Source organism: Peromyscus californicus, unplaced genomic scaffold, assembly GCF_007827085.1.
Source record: "Peromyscus californicus insignis strain IS unplaced genomic scaffold, ASM782708v3 Scaffold_8__1_contigs__length_139910024, whole genome shotgun sequence".
In the NCBI taxonomy this organism is placed as follows: Eukaryota; Metazoa; Chordata; class Mammalia; order Rodentia; family Cricetidae; genus Peromyscus; species Peromyscus californicus.
The window spans coordinates 101,289,432-101,310,338 of NW_026294606.1; the positions used below are offsets into that span (position 1 = coordinate 101,289,432).

At 39.1% G+C, this 20,907-nt stretch overlaps 1 protein-coding gene and 1 non-coding gene across 3 annotated transcripts in view; both read right to left on the minus strand.

Annotated features, from left to right (window-relative positions):
- The window catches only part of Ap1g1 (adaptor related protein complex 1 subunit gamma 1), a 96,733-nt gene that overhangs the window by 14,769 nt on the left and 61,057 nt on the right, over positions 1-20,907 (minus strand). For both annotated transcript variants that reach the window (XM_052728622.1, XM_052728621.1), the window contains exons 7-15: positions 19,286-19,381; positions 18,777-18,857; positions 18,493-18,591; positions 13,715-13,770; positions 12,700-12,813; positions 8,586-8,726; positions 7,522-7,576; positions 1,823-1,945; positions 618-707 (exon numbers count right to left, since the gene is read on the minus strand). In XM_052728622.1, the coding sequence (XP_052584582.1) occupies positions 618-707; positions 1,823-1,945; positions 7,522-7,576; positions 8,586-8,726; positions 12,700-12,813; positions 13,715-13,770; positions 18,493-18,591; positions 18,777-18,857; positions 19,286-19,381 (855 nt within the window). The remainder of the gene's footprint in view (positions 1-617; positions 708-1,822; positions 1,946-7,521; positions 7,577-8,585; positions 8,727-12,699; positions 12,814-13,714; positions 13,771-18,492; positions 18,592-18,776; positions 18,858-19,285; positions 19,382-20,907) is intronic.
- On the minus strand, positions 12,300-12,385 carry LOC128104852 (small nucleolar RNA SNORD71). The gene has a single exon (XR_008216147.1). It is a non-coding gene; the product is annotated as a small nucleolar RNA SNORD71 (small nucleolar RNA).

Consider the following 20,907-nt stretch of genomic DNA (forward strand, 5'->3'; position numbering starts at 1 on the left):
GGGGCCACCTCTCCCACTGCCTGTGCAGAGCTAGCCCACTGCTCAGAGCAGGGTTCAAAGCAACCACTGGCGAATAAGAACAGATTCTATTGTAAGTGACAGAAGGAGAAGAAACATATGAGATGCAAGGAGTTCAAGGCTGTTGCCGGGGCTGGGATTGAGCTCAGTGGTAGAGCGCTTGCCTAGCAAGCACAAGGCCCTGGGTTTGGTCCTCAGCTCCAAAAAAAAAAAAAGAAAAAAAAAAGCTGCTGCCAATATGTTCTCAAAAGTTAATATCTCAATGAACAAATGGAAATAGGAACACGTGCCTCGTAACTGCCCACAGAAACCAGAAGCCCACCTGCTACGAAGAGTGAGACAGGAGTGGTCAGGTTCTGGGTTCAGTACTGGGGACTGAACCCCGCACTCATCTAGCACTGATAATCCAACTACACCCCCAAGTCCAACCGCAATGGATTTAAATCCACATAATAATCCAAAAATTTGCCAAAAATGTCTAAACACAGTCTTGATACTACTTCTGTAAAAAGGAATCCATTCCAACTCCCCATTAAACATTACTCCATTGTCAAAAATACAGTCTTGTTTCCTCCTTAGCCAAGGGTAACAAGAGATACCTGAATAGGCTCTTCCTCTTCACACTGGCCAGACACAAGAAGATCGCCATATTCACCTATACACCATGCAGCCACTTGTACCAACGGTTGCTGCCAAAAGAAAGTCAAGGCCTTCAATCTTCCCAAATGCTTTGCTGTGTGTGTCTCTGTGTGAGCATGCATTTATACATGTACAGGTATACATGTGTGCGTTTGTATATACATTGGCTTAAGTGTATGTGCACGTACATGTGTGAAAGTAGATATGGAGGCCAGAAAAAACCTGTGCTTCTCAGATGCTGTCCACCCTTTTTCTAATGTGTGTATGCATGTGAGCACATGTGTGTGGATGTATGTGTATATATGTACATGTGTGAGTAGAGGCCTGAGGTTGACATCTGAGTTTTCACTCCATCCCCACCTTTTTCATTAAAGCATGGTCTCTTTACTGAACACAGAGCTCACAAATATGGTAACCAGGCTTGTTTGAGCCTGTTCTGAGGGTCTTGGGACTTGAGCGCTAGAATTACAGGTGAAGAGGCACACCAACCACGTTCACGCTTCTTCCGCTGGTTCTGGTGACCCCATCTAGACCACTTTTATGTCTTTCATGTTGGTTCTGGTGATACTAACTATGGCTTTCTGGATTTCTGCTTGTACACCAGAGTCAGCCAGTTTTTACTTGTTTGTTTTTGAGATAGGATCTCACTGGCTTGGACATCACCAAGCAGGCTAAGCTGGCTGGCTCCCAAACCCCAGGGTTTCTCCTGTCTTCTCTTTACCAGCACTGGGATTATACAAGCCTGTGCTGCCACACTTGCCTTTAAAGGTGGGGGGGACGGGGCGCGTACAGAGGTGGGGAGTGGTGGCATATGCCCTTTATAATCCAGCATCCAGGAAACAGAGGCAGGCAGATCTCTATAAATTTGGATACAGCCTGGTCTACACAGTGAGTTCCAGGCTAGCCAGGGATACATAGTGAGATCCTGTCTCAAATGTAATAAATAATAATTAAAAATAATAATAATGAACAAGGGTACAAGAGATAAAATTCAGGTCTTCATGCTTGCAAAGTCAAGAAACTTCATTGACCCCAAAAATATTAAATGTAGGTTATATATCATGTAATTATAAAGTTCAAAATAGATTATATGTCGAATGATAGTAACATAAGATTAAAAAAGAGTATTTTTTTTTCATGATGTAACAAAAAATGAAGTACTTACTTGAGAATAATCCCCTAGAATTGCCTTGTACAAGCGCTGGACAGTGTATGCATGCATCTCCACACTATTGGTGATTAACTGAATCAAGTTGGGGACCGCATCATCCCGAACATAACTTCCTGCCTAAAAGGAAACAGGAACAATTATCCTAGAACACACAAGCAGTGTTGGCAAGTACAGGTAAATGGTTTTACCAATTGCTGGTTTTGGAAAAAGGCCACAAAAATAAACGGATGGACGGACGGACGGACGGACGGACGGACGGACGGACGGACGGACGGACGGACAGACAGACAGATAGATAGATAGATAGATAGATAGATAGATAGATAGATAGATAGATAGATAAAAGCAGACATGATTATAACAGCCAGGTTGATAAACACCTCAACCAAAGCCTAATAAAAAATTGCAGACAGACAGATAGATAGATAGATAGATAGATAGATAGATAGATAGATAGATAGATAGATAGATAGATAAAAGCAGACATGATTATAACAGCCAGGTTGATAAACACCTCAACCAAAGCCTAATAAAAAATTGCCAGCGGGGCAGTGGTGGTGCATGCCTTTAATCCCAGCACTCGGGAGGCAGAGCCAGGCAGATCTCTGTGAGTTCGAGGCCAGCCTGGGCTACCAAGTGAGTTCCAGGAAAAGGTGCAAAGCTACACAGAGAAACCCTGTCTCGAAAAATCAAAAAAAAAAAAAAAAAAAATGCCATCAAAATCAAAATAGAAAGTTTCAAATTCCTGAGGATGACTTTTTTTTCTACTTAGGTAAAGCTCTGAAATTTTAAAACTTTAAAAGATGCATTCTCTGGGAACAAAATCACCACGTCTGTTTTCCACAACTCCCCAACACTGTTAAAAAATCCCATGAGCAAGGGGAGCACTCACTCTGGGGATGCAAGGAAGGGAACCTGTGCACAGCACCAAAGGTCCAGTCAACCTTCTTCTGTTTTGTTTTCAGTGTTGGGGCAAATATAGGCTTCTCACAAAGGCTAGACAAATATTACCACTGAACGATACCCTAGCATAGCATATCAACTTTTCAAAAATAAGCTTAAAGTATCACACTGTTATTTAAAAACTAGTACTCACTAATATGATCAATAATATAGACCTAGGGATGGGAGATATTTTAATCATTTATGCACTGACGGGCTGATTTTGGCGTGGCACCTGAGATTAAACAGTCTTATAAATGATAGGCAAGCACTCTACCACTGAGCCTTCTCTCCAGCTGTCATCTTTTTAAATTATGTAGGGTTTTTTTTTTTGTTTTGTTTTTGTTTGTTTGTTTGGTTGGTTTTTTTGGTTTTTTGAGACAGGGTTTCTCTGTGTAGTTTTGGTGCCTGTCCTAGATCTGCCTCCCGAGTGCTGGGATTAAAGGTGTGCGCCACCACTGCCCAGCCTGTCTATGTAGTTTGAATATTTTTGGCCCTCCTAAACTCACGGGAGTGTGACTTTGTTGCCTGCAAGATGTAGAACTCTCAGCTACTTCTCCAGCACCATGTCTGCCTATATGCCACCATGTCCACCATGATGATAATGAACTAAACCTTTGAAAATGTAAGCAATGGGGCTGGAGAGATGGAGAGATGGCTCAGAGGTTAAGAGCACTAGCTGCTCTTCCAGAAGTCCTGAGTTCAATTCCCAGCAACCACATGGTGGCTCATAACCATCCATAATGGGATTTGGTGATCTCTCTGGCCTGCAGGTATACATGCAAGCAGAACACTGGATAAATAACAAATAAATATTTTATATATATAAATATATGTATATATATATGAGTTGCCATGGTCCAGCCAAACACCAGGTTGAGCTCCAGGAGTCCAGTCAAATAGAGAGAAGAGGGATTCTATAAGCAAGGGGCATCAAGATCATAATGGGGAAACCTACAGAGACGACCAGGCCAAACTAGTGGGGACCCAGGAACTTTAGACCCTAACCCTAACCCTAACCCTAACCCTAACCCTAACCCTAACCCTAACCCTAACCCTAACCCTAACACTAACCCTAACCCTAACCCTAACCCTAACCCTAACCCTAACATTACAAGATCCTAACATTACAAGATCCTAACAGCTGTGGAGCCTCCATGGGACTGGACTAGGCCCTCTGCATAAGCGAGACAGTTGTGTAGGGGCCTCCTGACAGTAGGATCAGGATCCATCCTTGATGCATGAGCTGGCTTTTTGGAGCCCACTAGCTATGGTGGGACACCTTGCACAGCCTTGAGGCAGGGGGAAGGAAGGGCTTGGACCTGCCTCAACTGAATGTACCAGGCTCTGCTAACTCACCATGGGAGGCCTTATCTATTGGTTAGAGGGAATGGGGGGTGGTTTGGGGAGGGAGGCTGGAGGGGCAAGAGGAGGGAAGAGGAGGATCTGTGATTGTTATGTAAAATGAATAAAAAAATTTTTCTTAATTAAAAAAAAAAAAGAGTTGCCGTGGTCATAGGGTCTCTTTACAACAATAGAAACCCTAAGACAGTTCTTAAACCTTTTGATGAGGGAGGTTCACAGAAGAGCCTGAGCCCAAGCTCTGTTTCCTAGGCAGGAGACAGGGAAGGAGTGAGGAGCGGGGCATATATGACACCAATACCTTAATACCAATACCCTGTCTGCAATGCCCCAATAGGGTGCCTGTCAGTATCTGTGAGAGAGGGGGAGCTGCTGCAAGATCCTAACATTACATTCTTACAGGGCTAAAGAAGAAAAATCACATGGTCATCATGAGAGAGTACAAGTCAGCTAGAAAAGTGACAAGTACAAGCATTTCAAAAGAGTCTCCTCTAAAAGCTCTAATTTCTCATCAAAACTAGGACTGAGTGTTCTAATTCATTGTGATTTTTGTTAAAATGTACTTATTCCTCATTATCAATCACATTTGTCAACTTTAAGTCTTCTATGAAATTAACTTATTAGCAAAACAGAAATTAGCACATTCCAGAAAATTCCCTACAAAAAAATGTATCTTTCTGTTGCTCTTCTGTTTGTTTAATAGCACCATCTTTTTTGGGTTTTTTGTTTTTTGGTCGTCCCCTCCCCGCCCCAGGCAGGGTTTCTCCATGTAGTTTTTGTGCCTGTCCTGGAGCTCGCTCTGAAGACCAGGCTGGCCTCGAACTCACAGAGATCCACCTGCCTCTGCCTCCCGAGTGCTGGGATTAAAGGCATGCGCCACCACCAACTGGCTAATGGCAGTGTCTTACGTTGTAGTCTAAGCCAGCCTGAAAATCACTGTGTAGCGCAGGCTGGTGTTGAATTCATGGCAGTTCTTTACCTTAAGCTTCCTAAGTGCTAAGATTACAGTCATAAGCCACCATGTCCAGTAACAAATGCATCTAAATCATCATAATTTACTGAACTAGTTCTCATTTCTGCACTGAGAGCTGCTTTCAGTTTGCTTCTAGGATAAAGAAGATTGAAAGGAACATTTTTGCATGAACATTTTTGTGCATTTGTCTTTTTTATTTTTCTAAGCTGAAGTCTAAAAATTTGTATCAATACAGCAAAAGGTACAACATAAGCCTTTCGCTACATTCTTTCCTACTGCACTCTGAAAAGATACCACCATTTTATTACACTATCAAGTGAAGAGTGTGGTCTACTTCTCTATTGTTTTAACCATTAATTACATTTTTATGTATTTTATGTGTGTGGGTATGGGCTTGCGGGCTGTGGGTGGCATGCATGTGGAGGTAGGGAACAGTTTTTGAGAGTCAGCCCTCTTCTGCCAACATGAGCACTGCAGGGATTGAACTCAGGTGACTAGGATAAATGGCAGCCACCTTTACCTGTTTTTTTTTTTTTTTTTTTTTGGTTTTTCGAGACAGGGTTTCTCTGTGTAGCTTTGCGCCTTTCCTGGGACTTACTTGGTAGCCCAGGCTGGCCTCGAACTCACAGAAATCCGCCTGGCTCTGCCTCCCGAGTGCTGGGATTAAAGGCGTGCTCCACCTGTTTCTTTTTTAACCAACACTAGAAAGTGGGTTTAGAAAGTACAACAGAAGATAAGTGGGCTGGCCATACCTGTTCTTCCAACTAATTGTAAGGCTAGCCTGACCAACACAGTGAGACCTTGTCTCAAAAACAAAAGGTATGGTAGAAAGAAGGCTTATAAGCAAAAAGAGAAAGTATAAGTACAGGTATAATGGCATATCCAGGATGGAGGAGCAAGAGTTCAAAGTCAGCCTTGGCTGCATAGCCAGTTCAACTCCAGCCTGAACTACATGAGGACCTGTCTCAAAAAGAGACAGTATCACAGATTAAAAATGATACTTTGCTGGGGTTGGGGATTTAGCTCAGTGGTAGAACGCAAGGCCCTGGGTTTGGTCCTCAGTTCTGGGGGGAAAAAATGATACTTTGCTTTTATTTTTCTTATTATTTACTAGTAAGTCTATTTTTCACTTGTTAAATATTTCCTTCCCTTTTGGTGATCTATTCAAATGCCAATGACTCTGTTCATCAGATTTTTCCCATTTTTATTTATGTATTAAAGATAATTAATATACTGTCATGTTACAATATTTTCCCTACTTAGTTCCTAGATCTGTCAGTTTTTCCCTTTTGCTTTATGAGTTTATAACTTTAATGCTGTCACTAAGTGAGAATATTTTCCTTTATGGTATCCATTTATAGTAACATCATGACATACAGTATATCTTCTTATTATGTCATCACACTCTACTAACTAGTTTAAAAAGAAAAAAGAAAGAAAGAAAAGAAACCCAAGAAGAATGCCCAAGAAAAGACAACATCTAAGACGGGAATTGTAAAGTAAATATAATCATTTCAAACCTTGCAATAACTGATAGAGGACAGAACTCAAAGATCAAGTACTTGCCTAGTGTGTGCAAGGCACCTGGGTTTGATCAAGGAAAAATTCAACTGCAACACCTTCCTATCATATTCAAAATAAAATTCAAACACTTAGGAAGCTTTACAGAATGGCTCCTGCTTACATCTCTCCTTTTACTGGCTTCACTTATCTGTCTGGTGCTTTCCAAGAAGGCCAAGCGTGCTGCCCCAGGTATTTGAACTTACCATTCATTCCCTTTGATGAGGACACATTTCCCTGAGGTATATGAATGACTTGCTCCTCCTTCCACAAAGCTCGTTTCTCAAATGTTACCCTCTCTAAAACAGCCCCTGACCACACCAAATATAACATGTGGTTAGTTGCATTAGGCACACCGGCATCTATCCCTATCTGACATTATGTCACATGTTGGAAGGTTAGCCTAGACAACACAATGAAACCTGTATTTGTCAATTTGACACAAACTAGTCACTCAGGAGGAGGGACCTTCAACTGAGGAACTGCCTTCATCAGCTTAGCCTGTGGGCATGTCTGTGAGGCATTTTCTTGATTAATGACTGATGAGCAGGGGTGGGGTGGGAGGGACAAGCTCACTGGGAGTGGTAGCACCCCTGTTCAGGTGGTCCTAGGTTTTATAAGTAATCTGAGTACGCCAGTAGCACTCCTCTAGCTTCCTGCCTTGGCTTCCTTCTATGATGGACTATAACTTCTAAGCTCCAAACTCTTCTAGTGTTTTATCAAAGCAATACCACAACAGTTACAGTTACATAATTTCCATTCTTCCAGCTGAATACAACCTCCATGACAACAGGGGCTTCATCTGCCTCATTTCTAGGTACATTCAGTATATAGTCTGACTTAAAAAGCTACATACCGTTGTCAGGACACGCATAATTGTATCTATATGCCACCGTTTGGAAGGTGCATACCTGAGAAAATAAGGTGAAAAACACTGAAATTAATAAACTGACTATACCCAGTGACTTTCAAAAACTCTATTCTACAAACTTTTTCAAGTCTTCTAGTAAAATGATTCTAGCTGTAGATGTTTCACCATTAAACCTAGCAGAAACCATCATTTATTTCAATGAACAATCAAATATAACCAAACTCACATTTCCCATAATATTACAATAGGATTAGCTATACTGAAAAGATGGAACTTTGCCCCAGTTTCTCAGAAGACAAATCATAGTGTCAGGAAAAAAGAAAGCAAATTAAGAGGGCTGGGAAGACAGCTCAGTGGTTACAACACTTGCTTCAGAAAGCCAAGAACCGGAGTTAGATCCCCAGGACTCACATAAATACAATGTGGTGGATGTGGCAGCCTCAGGAAGCAGAGACAGGGAATATCCAGAGCAAGCTTGAGAGACTTAGCCAAATCAGGGAGCTCTGGGTCTGACTAAGAGACTGTCCTCAATGAATAAGCTGGAAGAGCAACTGAGGATGATCCTGGACATCAACCTTGGACCTCCACTTGCACATACCCACACACAAGCAAACATGCATACCGCATACATACCACAAATGGGGAAATGGGGTTTCATTAGACACTGGTTAAGACCCAAACTGAACCCTAGTTCCTTTAAACTCAGAGTGAGATATTCAGGAATGAGATAAAGAATAGTTACACTACTACAACTGAGAAGCACTTTGTACTTGAGGTTTTATACATAAATAACTTCAATTCAGATGCTCTTCTGCCTCTTCATAACAGAGGAGAGCTTAAAGAATGGATATAGGAACAAAGTTCACAAAAGTGGAATTTTGATTAGTCTTAATATATTTCAATAATGGCTACAATCACTTATAATTCACACCTAGAAAAACACTACATGCCTTAAACATGTCTATAACATATCTTGGTCCGATGTTTTAAAGATGCTTTTAGGAAGTTCCAAAAACCTTCTACCAAGGAAAATAAAAATTAAATCTTACTTTTCTGCAGCAAGAAAGATTCCAGATGCACAATCGGCTTTAAATTCTGGTTCACATGAATCCAGAAAATAAAGTAATTCCTTCATCATGCCTCGGATATTATTTCCGTTTACCAGGGCAAAACTCAACTCCATTGCACGTCTTGCAGAGGGGAAAAAAAAAACATATTTATGTAACACATACCCAGGTATGTTCATTATACACCAAAAGCACCGACAGATGCATATGTACATAATCTTGTGATTTCAATCTTTACAAGCCAGATAAGCATGAAAATGTATTCATATGCTAGTTCTGATACTGTAAGTGTTAACCCAACACCTTTCTCCAGAAATTCTGGAGAGAACCTAGGTGTGGTAGCACATGCCTACAAGTCTAGCTCTTGAAAATGGAGACAGAAGTATCAGTAGGTCAATGGCATTATCAGCTACAGAGCTAAAAAAAAGTCAGCCTAGCCAGTGGTGGTGGCCAATTCTTTTAATCCCAGCACTCAGGAAGCAGAGGCAGATCTCTGTAAATTCAAGGCCAGCTTGGTCCACAGAGCTAGTTCCAGGACAGCTAAGGCTAGACAAAGAAACCCTGTCAGGAAAAACCAAAAAAAAAAAGTCAGCCTGAGCTACATTGAGACCCTGCCTCATGAATGAATGAATGAATGAATGAATGAATGAATGAATGAATGAATGAAAATGCAGATAGACAGACACACAGACAGGGTGAATAAATAAATAATAAAAAATACCAATACAAACTTAGGAAAAGTCTAGTAACTGTAGTTCATCAGTCTATTCTATAAGACTGAAATTTATTTTTCAAATATATTTGAAATTCTAAGACTTAAGACTCTCCAAAAGACAGGCAAGAAATTATTACTCCATAATAATGCCTCTTGGCATTGTTTCTTTAAAAACATGACATTTGTTTACCATATTCTTTTTGCACTCCACTTCTGTGTAAATGTAACATAACTGTGCTTACATGAAACAGTCCCATAGGACTAGGGATGTAGCCTAGTTATTAGAGTGACTGTCAGTCCTGTTCAAAGCACTGGTTCCATCCTCTGCAATGCAGAAACTGAAGAAAGTGGGCCATGCCTAAGCTCCTAGCATTAGGAAGGTAGAGGCAGGAGGTAAGAAATTCAGTATCATTTTCACCATAGTGAGTTCAAGACCAGGCTGGGCTACATCAGACACTGTCCACCCCCCCAAAAAAAAACAAAGGGGGGAGGCACGCATCATTAAAAGTAATAAAAATAAATCTTAAAATATACTGATTATGGGGCTAGAGAGATGGTTCAGCCATTAGGAACTGTCCCCACACAGACACATATGAATATATCTAATTGAAAAAAAAAAAAAAACAGAAATAATCTAGCAGTGGTAGCATATGTCTTTAATCCCAGCACTCGGGAGGCAGAGGCAGGCAGGTCTCTGTGAGTTCCAGACCTGCCTGGTCTACATAGTGAGTTCCAGGACAGGCAGGGCTAGAGAGACCCTGTCTTCAAAAACAACCCCCCCCCAAAAAAAAAAACCTGCATGCCTTCTATTCCAACACTCAGGAGGCAGGAGCAGGAGGATCTCTACGAGTTCAAGGACATCCTGGTCCATATAGTGAGTTCCAGGAAGTCAGGGCTACACAGTGAGACCCTACTCCAAAGAATTTTTAAACTAATTAATAAAAATTTTAATGGGAGAATATAGAAGCAAGGCATGGTGGTTCATGCCTATAATTCCAGCACTTGAGAGAAAGAGGGCAGGAAGGCCATCACAAGTTAAAGGCCAAGCTGGTCTACATAATGAGTTCCATACCAGCCAGAACTACATAGAGAGAACCACTCCCCAAAACACAAATAGGATACCAACAGACATGCTAATGTGGTAGAAAGCACAGAAGGCCTCAACCCTAAACAAAGAACTAAGAAATACTGAGAGCAGGGAAAAATAGTCTTCTTAGAGAAGAGTACACCAAATGGTTATCCAATACCAAATGGTTATCCCTGAAAAAATAAACATAAAGTAACATTATACAGACTGACAGGTTACATTTATATATTTAGGAATGTATGTATACACACACACAAATATATGCAACAAATTAGAGAAAGAGGCCATAAATGTGAATGAGAGCATATATATATGCACACACACAAGTAATATACAGACTGAGCAGGTTATATGTATATATTTAGGAATGTGTGTATACATATGTATACATATATGTACATGCACACACATATATATGTGACAATAATTAAAGAGGCCACAAATTTAAATGAGAGCAAGGAGTACATGGGAGAGGTTGAAGGGAGAAAAAGAGGGAAATGAGGCAATTATATTATAATTATATTATAAATATAATTATATTGCATTATAATATCAAAAAATAAAAAATTATTTTTATAAAGGTATGAAAAACAAACTGACTGGGCAGTGGTGGGGCACGCCTTTAATTCCTGCACTAGGGAGGCAGAGGCAGGCGGATCTTTGTGAGTTCAAGGCCAGCCTGGTCTACCCAGCGAGTTCAGATCAGCCAGAGCTGTTACATAGAGAAACCTTGTCTCAAAAAACCAATCAAACAAACAAAAACCCAAACTAAACAGGAAACTGACCATAAAAAAGGAAAAAAAAATCTATAAAATAAATGAAAGTTCCTATCAAGTTTGGTAATAAAGGCAAAACTAAAAAAGTATAAAATACAAAAGTCCACATAAATCTTTCCATGTTTGGTCAAAAATGTAAATATTGTTCACAGCCAAAATGATGGCACATGCTTGTAATCTCAGCACTTAGGAGCTGGAGACAATAGAATCACAAGTTGAAGGTCAACCTCAACTATTTGAGACCTGTCTCTGGGCAAAAATATCAGACATATGATGCCTTTCAAAACTCACAATTAGGTTAAGTACATGATTCCACATGGACCAATACACAGCAGTAGCAATTAAACTCTCAAAGCTATAATCATTCCCATAAAATGTTAAGGTAGCTTTTATACACGAACACAGTTAGTCTTGCACAGGCCTCTGAAGTGGGTGGCCTTCTGCCTGCATCACACAGGAGGCAACCAATGTCCTGGAAGGGTAGGGGAAAGGATCTAGTCTGTGAAGCATAGAGCTGCAATGAGAAACAATCTGGCTGAGTCGCAGCTCTTATCGCTATAGCTTCTGTCAAACACAGGTTTCATTTTTAATCAAAACCCTAAGCTACAGAGAAACAACAAAAATAAGAGTGAGAAGATGGACTTCTGTTTCCAGACTGCCCCTTTCAAGGGCTGAAGTGTAGGGTACATCATCTGATCCCTTGGTGACTATACTTTTACAAGTCTATTAGTCAGACATAGGGAGAACTGCTTCTCATTGGCTTACTGTGATAAACAACCAAGAGCTGGAAAGCCCTTTGCAAAGCTCTCCTGAAAGCTCATGTTACCAAATCTGGCTCTTACCTGTAAACACTTAGCATGTTTTTCTGTATAAATGTTTGTTTACTGAATAACTTCAGAGATCACTTTAAACCTCCTTTGTTTTAGATTTGAACACATATCAAAAGTATATTAAAGCTAACTATAAATCACACAGTGCTTCGAGAGCCACCAGATTCCACTGAACAAAGAAATTTTGTGTCTTTTCAGAGTGTCAACTGCCTGGTGATTGTTTCTAGATGCACTACTCTAAGAAACTCAATTGCCTCCAGGATTCTGGGAGATTAGGTTCTGTGAAAAAGTGCGCTGTCAGCAGTTTGAGTTTCAGCACAGTGGTAAGACACTTAGCCGATGGATCACTCCTTCTTTTCATCCCCCAGCACACATAACACAGCACCTCTACCAAGTGAAGTTAGGCCCAATGTATTTGTACCAATTCTTCTACCTAAGAACTGAGAGCTCTTTCAGTGCACACTTCAGTATTTCCCATGGGTCTCTTTAACTGACCAAAACTTCCCTTGCCAATCCTTTACTTTAAAAACAAAACCAAACAAACAAAAAAACAGCTCATTTCTAAACACAATGACTAAATCCCTAAATGCCTGACTCAAAACTACTACAATTTATCAAACTGATGGAGGAGACAGATTTATCAAAAAAACCTGTTTCACTTAACCACACTGGAGAAAGAGTCTCTTACCTTTTTATTGAGACATCCAGATCTTTTAGACAGTCCACAATTGTGCTTCTGTGCCTCTGTACAGCATTATGATCTGTCTGCACAGTCTTTAACAAAGATGTCAGAGCAACATATCTACAGAAAATAAAGTTTCACAATAACCAAGTTAAAATATAAAACTCAAGATGTTTTCCCTCTGCCTAAATAATAAAGACGTCTAATAGATAAGGAAATGCATGCATCTTCAAAGGGTCAGGGTAAACACAGAACTAGTGCATATGGAGTAACATCTGTCAAGGAAGAAGAGCAGAATCTATATAGTAGTGACAAGTTGGAGAGGCTTTGGTTTAGCCGTGCTTTCACAATAACATCCACTTAAACTTCTAAAAGTAACTGACTCAGCTCTTTCTAAATCTTCCAAAGTAAAAAAAACACAGTAATTATATATGCTTTTTTCACACTGCCTTATCCCAAAGGACAAGAAGAAATTATTTTAATTTTATCATTTGAATGTTTTCTGCTCTTTTTTTATACCAGTACCAAAACAGCTTCTATAAAAATTTGAGTTTAAAGCTGGGCATGGTAGTGCACAACTTTAATCTCAGAACTTTTGAAGCAGAGACAGGTTCTAGGTGAACCTGGTCTACAAAATGAGCTCCAATACATCCAGAGCTACACAAAGAAACCCTCAAGCCCCCCACCCTACCCAAAAATCAATTTGAGTTTACGATCCAAAGCCACGGCATTGAGTAGTTGCAACAAAGACCCTGTGGTTCAGAAAGCCTAAAATGTTTACCAACTGGCCCTTTGTAAGACGTGTGTTTTTGCCTTATAAGTTAATGTAAAAATTAAGCGGTAAGAGAAATCCTCAAATTCTTTACAAAACAGCAGCAATTTTAAAACTTAAAATTAGAATTCTGACTTCAAATTCTAGATCATATAATACATAATACACATATAATTTTGAGCAAAATCACTCTGTAAAATACTAATTTTTATAATATAGAAGACATGGGAAATTTTTCAGCTGACTTACCTAATATTTTTGTCATTGTTCAATAAGAATCGACCAAGAATATTTATGGCTAGAACCTAAAGAGAAACAGCACAGGTTTTTTGTTTTGTTTTTTAATCTAGAAAAATTACACACTTTTATTGTTTTCTAACTCTAAAGAATCAATTTCTAGCTTCTGCGTAGAAGCTGCTTAAAGATGGCAGCTAGTTATCTATAGATTATTAGCAAAAAAAAAATTATCTAAAAGCAAATTCTTAAAATCACATTCCATTTCAGGGGCCAAAAAGATGGCTCAACAGATAAAGGTGCCTGCCACCTAGCCTGATGACCTGATTTCAGGTCCCAGATCCCATGTTGGAAGGACAGAACCCATTCCCTCAAACTGTCCTCTGACCACCATACGTACACAATAGTGGGTATGTATAGATGCACATGTCCACACACAAAATAAATTCTTTTTAAAAACAACATTCCATTTCAACAGTAATACTGAAATTACTGGAAGACATAATGAAAATTTATTCTATTTACAGAATGCTACCCTATTCTAGAATGATAGTAAAGTCAACTGAGATCTTGAACCTGAAAGACAAATACATACTCTACTTGAATAATTTTTTTTTTTTTTTTTTTTTTTGGTTTTTCGAGACAGGGTTTCTCTGTGTAGCTTTGCGCCTTTCCTGGGACTCGCTTGGTAGCCCAGGCTGGCCTCGAACTCACAGAGATCCGCCTGGCTCTGCCTCCCGAGTGCTGGGATTAAAGGCGTGTGCCACCACCGCCCGGATTTTTTTTTTTTTTTTTTGGTTTACTTGAATAATTTAACCCTAGAAATTTTTCTGATAAATATAACTGTACAAACATATACACAAAGTCTCCTGGAGCAGTATCAGCAGGGAACAAATGGTAGGAGATATCCTAGATACCCAAACTAACAGATCTGCTGGATAGATTACTGGTGTGTAGAGTGGAGTCCTATGTAGGCATTTCAAGACAGGCGTCTGACACGCGACAAAACTCAAGAGAACCTTGACATTATGCTAAACAAAGACACAAGCAAAGGGACAAATACTATATGATACTGTGAAATAATCTCTGTCATCGACCCATTTCTGGGTTAATGTCTTGGCATACAGCTCCTAAATCTCACATAGCTTTTATTTTTTCAAAAGATTTGTTTTTAAAATGTGTGTGTGCACTCGATCCCCTGGAGGTGAAGTGCTAGGAACTGAACTCTAGTCCTCTGCAGGAACAGCAATCACTCATTTAGATCTCCACATTTAGATGCTGTGAAGTAACTCTTGATGGACTCCTGCATAGTCTTAGGATGGGACTAGTTTGTCAGAGGAAGCAATCATGTTATTGGAGGGTTGGAGCTTTCAGCCCATTCCCAAGATCCTGGGAAAGGAAAAGTGCTGAGAGTTATAATCATCACCAATGGCCAATGATTTAATCAATCATGCCTACATAATGAGGCCTCCATAAAAAACAAAAGAACAGAGTTCCTAAGAGCTTCTGGGTAGCTAAACACATGAGAAGGATTCTTTTCTGAAGGATGGTACATGTGTGGGGAATGTTTCTTACCCCTCTTCATATGTTCTGCCTCCTACGTTTTTGCAATATACTCATCTGTATCCTTTGAGTATCCATCACCATAAACAAGAACAATTAAGTGTAACTCTTAATTCTGTAAGCCACTCTAGAACCTAGAATTACAGCTAGCTGGTTAAAAATACCAGTCATATAAGTAGCATCTAGTGTGAGAGATAGGCCTGTGGAACTAAAGCCTTCAATCTGTGAGACCTGACACTTCCCAGGTACAGAATATTTAAACTGAATTACATTAGAGAATACCAACTGGTGATCACTGAAGATATCACCCCATATCTGGTGTTGGAAGTAAAATATTAAGGGAGTAAGGAAGAGTACCGATTAGAAGGGAAGAAGATAGAACATTTCCTCTTTTCTTCTGCTGAAGCAATGGGACCCAAGCCTTGCACACACTAAGCAAACACTCTACCACTGAGCTGCATCCCCAACACATTTTGTTGTTTTCTTTCTGTATCTTTGCAGAGGTATAGAGAAGAATCCAACAAATGGTGGTTTCTAAAGACTGATTTTTCAAAATAATCCTTCTTTTCTTAAAAAAAAAAAAAAAAAAAAAAAGCAGGGAGAGGAGGGGTTGAAAAAAATGGTGCAGAGGTTAAGAGCACTGGCTGCTCTTCCAGAGAACTTGGGTTCAATTCCCAGGACCCAGTGGTGGCTTACAAGCATCTGCAAATCAAGTTCCAGGCATCTGATACCCTCTTCTGGCCTCCACAGGCACCAGATACACATGTGGTACACAGACATATTTGCAATAGAAACATCCATAACATAAAATAAAATCATTTTAAATAACATTTTAATTAAAAAAGGGGGGATAAGGAACAGAAAAATTTGGGAAGACAAAAAAAGCTCTAGACAAAGAAGGCAATATTGACTACTAAGCGATGTAAAAGCACTAAATCCATTACTACATCTTTATATGATTCAAGTGGCAAATTTTGTTACATATGTTCTACCACAACTGGAAACACATATACACACACACAAAACTGGTCTTAATCTATGAATAAGAAAGTTATCTAACAGAGTAGAGAACAATATATATGATGCTGCTCTTGCTTTAAAGGAGAGAAAAAGACCTTGCTCCAAGTTGATCTAGTACATTATTAAGGTGGTAAGTATGTTTCTTTAAAGGCTTTGGATTAGCAATTCTATTATTAACAATTGATTTGGACTGATGAACAAATGGGGAGAATTTATAGGGAGAATTCCACAGAACTTTCATCATTTAATGAGGGGAAAAAATGAAGGAAATAGGAAACTAACATTAGAATATCATCCTAGCAATTATTATAGACAAGAACATCTGATGGATACCAAAACTCACGGGCAAAAGCCTGTAAGTATATTTGCACAGGCTCAAAGGGTCTCCTCCCAAAAATTTTAATTACAAAAGTTAAGATAGTAACTTTACAGTACTGAAGAAACCCAGCATATGGGGCTGGAGAAATGGCTTAGCAGTTAATAGCTTGTTGCTCTTGTAGAGGACCTGGATTCAATCCCTAACACCCACATGATGGCTCACAAATTGTCCATAACTCCATTTCCAGGTGATGTGATGCCCTCCTCCAAACTCCGTAGGAACCAGGCATGCACATGGGGCATATCCATACATACAGGCAAAACTCATCCACATAAAAAATAAAATAAATGAATTTTTATAGATAGAACAGGGGTAGAGGAGGCATACCCAGCTGGTATCACACTGGTAAGAAAACTAGTATGTACTACTTTGTATGCTCAGCTGCAAAGGACACATCAAGTCTGTGTGAAAGAATTGCCAAGAAAAGTATAACTTTAATCTATAAAATTAGGGCTGGAGAGATGGCTCAGAGGTTAAGAACACCAACTGCTCTTTCAGAGGTCCTGAGTTCAATTCCCAGCACCCACATGGTGGCTCACAACCATCTGTAACGAGATCTGGCATCCTCTTCTGTGTACATAATAAATAAAATCTTTTAAAAAAAAAAATCTATAAAATTATGAAAACATATCAGACAGACTAAATTGAGTTACATTCAACAAAACAACTGGTCAATACTTCTAAAGTGTCAAAATAACAAAAGATAAACAGAGACTGAGAAACTAACAGACCAGGATACTAAAAAAAAAAAAAAAAGTGACAATTAAATATAACATGAGCTCATGGATTGGATCCTGTAACAGAAAATAAATACCATGTGGAAACTTGGTGAAATATGAATCAAGTCTAGAATTTACGTAATAGTAGAATGTCAATGTTACTTTCTTGGTCTTCATAAGACGTATACATTTGCAAGATATTATATCAGGAAAAGTTAAATAAAGGGCATAGCACATATAGGAACTCTAAGGCTTCAGGGGCAGGAGACGGCTAAGGAGTTAAGGACATGTACTTGCTGTACTTGCTAGTCTTCCAGAGGATCCAAATGTGGTTCCTAGCACCCACATTAGGCTGCTCACAACCATCTGTAATTCTAGCTCCAGGGAATCCAACATCCTCTTCTGGCTTCCAAAGGCACTGCTCTCACCACAAGCACATGCATATATACACAATTAATTACAAAAAAAAAAAATTTTTTTTAAAAATATAAAATTATCTCAAAGTTAAATGAAACTGGGGGAAAAGAGCTGGATGTGGTGGAGCACACTTATAACCCCAGCACTGGGAGGCTAAGGCAAAAGAATCAAGAAACGGAAGGCAATCTACACTACAGAGGAGTTCCAGGCCAGCTCAGCCTACATCCTACAGCAAGATGCTGTCTGACCATAGACAAGGCATCACAAGAAAGTATTTTCCTCTGGAAGGAGACTTATGGGCAAATGTGCAAGTTATGAAGCTAACATTTCCCTCTCTGTATACTGCTTGGGACGGCCTGAGTCTCTTGCTCTATAGGTATATTCCTTAAATAAATTTACTCAATATTGTACCTCTGACTTGTTTAAATAATGAGGTATAATTCAGGGTGTGGCTCTAACAAAAGCTTATTTTGAAAGGTTTCCTTAACAATAGCATTAGAGCTAACCCTGCCTTAGTTTTCCAAGCTCTATTATTTTCCTCAAGATTAAAGCGCAGAAAACACAGCACTATGCATTGGTACACCAATCCTTCCTAAAGTTCCAAATGGAATCTGTTTCCAAAGTGCTGAAGAAGCCCAAGTCAATCACTCTAATTAAAATGTTTAGAAGGAAAAGAAGATTCAAAAAAGACTTACTCGCAATCCACTCTCTGATTTAATATCCATGATAGTCAAAACCGTTTCATACAGAATAGCATTTCCTACATTTTTACTAGTCTCTGTATTAGTGGCAACCTGAAAAGACAAAGGAGTGCACAAGTGACAAAACAACACTTCCAAAAAGTATCTAGTGGCAACAAGACATATTTTGATGGCAGTCACTCACTAAGGAGGAAACAGAAACTATTCATCCTAATAATCACATTCTACTCTCTGCTGGACGAAATGAAAATAATATACTCCAAGTTGGAGCAACTCACCTGGGCTAATATATCATTCATAGCTTCACTTGAATCATCATCATTTCGTCCTAAAATTCTTAATAACCGCAAAATTCGTACCTAACATGCAAAATACAAAAATGTCAACAAATTATGTCTGACACAAACAAATCTCACTCAGTATGAAATTCAGATAATTCAGATGAAGTTTTAGATCCCATCAGAAAGAAGTCACAAGAATTTTAAACACTTTTCAAAAGAATCCATGCACACTTCTACATTAAATTAAGTTGTAAGATAATCCACCTTTCATGGCCCCATATCCTTTAGCTACTTAACTGATAATCAAGTACCTAAGTATCAGATAAATTTTACATTTACATGGTCATTTTATTAATTAAATACAATACTCATTTGGTCTTGGTGCACTTATTAATAGAATTAATGAATTACCAAATTTGTACCCTACATAAACTTAAGATGAAGGAAACATTTCTTCAGAAGCACTGCATTCAAATGACATTTATCCAAATGTTTTTGGACCTCACCTGCAAAAAGGGGTCACTGATCCCAGAAACATCATGTTCTGGGGAGTATCCGGACATGATGAGGTTCTTTAGAATACGAACTAATTGGGGCACAAGCTGCAGAAAAGAAAGATGCGTCAAAACACCAACAGCAACAAAAAGTGAATACCTAAGACTATCTCTTCAATAAGCAGATTCTTTGCTTTAGAATAATGATGCAAGGATCTGAGTCCAAGAAATTTCTTCTGCTACAAATATAGTATTGAAGACGGTTGACTCGGATACTTAGGTGAAAACCCAACAAGTAACATGTACTTTACCAGGATGAAAACAAGCCAGATCTTTTTCCTCCAGAGTTCTATTTGTAAAGACACTAGAAATCACAGTGGTCCAAGAGCCTAGGGGAACCAGACAAAACAGGCCTATAGGGTATACTGGAACTCTACTTCTGGAGAACTTGAAACTCTTGGGTAGGAAAAAAGTTCCTTTTTATCCATTCTAACAAAGTCATACAAAGCATTAACCAATGATCTTATCAAAATAAAAAGCATACCACACCTCAAATAGAAGGGAAAAAAAGTCTCTCCCCTGAAGATATAGGTTTAGTCATGTATCCTTTCCCAAAAAGCAACAGGAAATACCAAAGTGACCAACATGAGCCAAATGGAAAAAGAGATGAAGAAAGCAGCACACCTAAGATACCAAGGCCCTACTCTTTACTCGTGTGATGGAATTCTGTCACAATTTCATACCAGCACTCAATTCAGTTTTCTTATCTTACCAAAGACACTATACATCCCTCATAGTCAAGAATTCCTTTGTCCTTCCTTCATTAGGTCCATGTCAGAGAGACAACTATTACTGTCAATCTAAAGTTACAGATGCTTTCAAATAAATATGAGCACTCACTTCCTTTTTGTTGATCAATTCCTTCATGTTAAACCCCTAGTCAAAAATGTCTGCCACAGGTGAATTTTCCCAGGTTCCAAATGAAAACACCAATGAATTAACTAGATGAGCAGCTCTTATTACCTAAAACTAAATAAGGAAGGGTACAAACACTGCATCTTTCTGTAGGACATCATCTGAAAGACCCAACTCTACTGCAACTCATTCTTTTTCCTCCTTGTGTTTATGCTGTTCCCTCTCTACTCCCCAAGCCTAGAAAGGTATTGATATTAAAATAAAATGCCAAGCTACACTCAAGGCATGCACCCAAAACACTCAAAACATTAAGGCCACTTATAAAAGCAAGAGAACATAATGTGAACTTAAGTTAGCCATAATCCTTCAGAATTTAGTGACTCATTAAATCATCAAAACCAAAATGAATTTGGACAACTCCAAGAATAAGACAAGTCTAAGCTATAGAGATCTGTAAACTGTAAATAAAATCTCAGTAAATCTGTTGACTGTGGTGTGAAGATAAACAGCTCACCTTTCACATTACCCACAGTCTTTTGTGTACATACAACCCTAATCACTTTTTAAAATCTGGTTTAGTTCTTGGAGAAGTCCTTTTTCCCTGGGCTACTAAATTCAGAAATTGTTGTACTTGCTGCCAAGGCCAGTATATTGCATAAGTCTGTCCTGGGACAGAAAGCACACGTCTAAGTATTCAGCATACAAGTTCTCGGAACCCA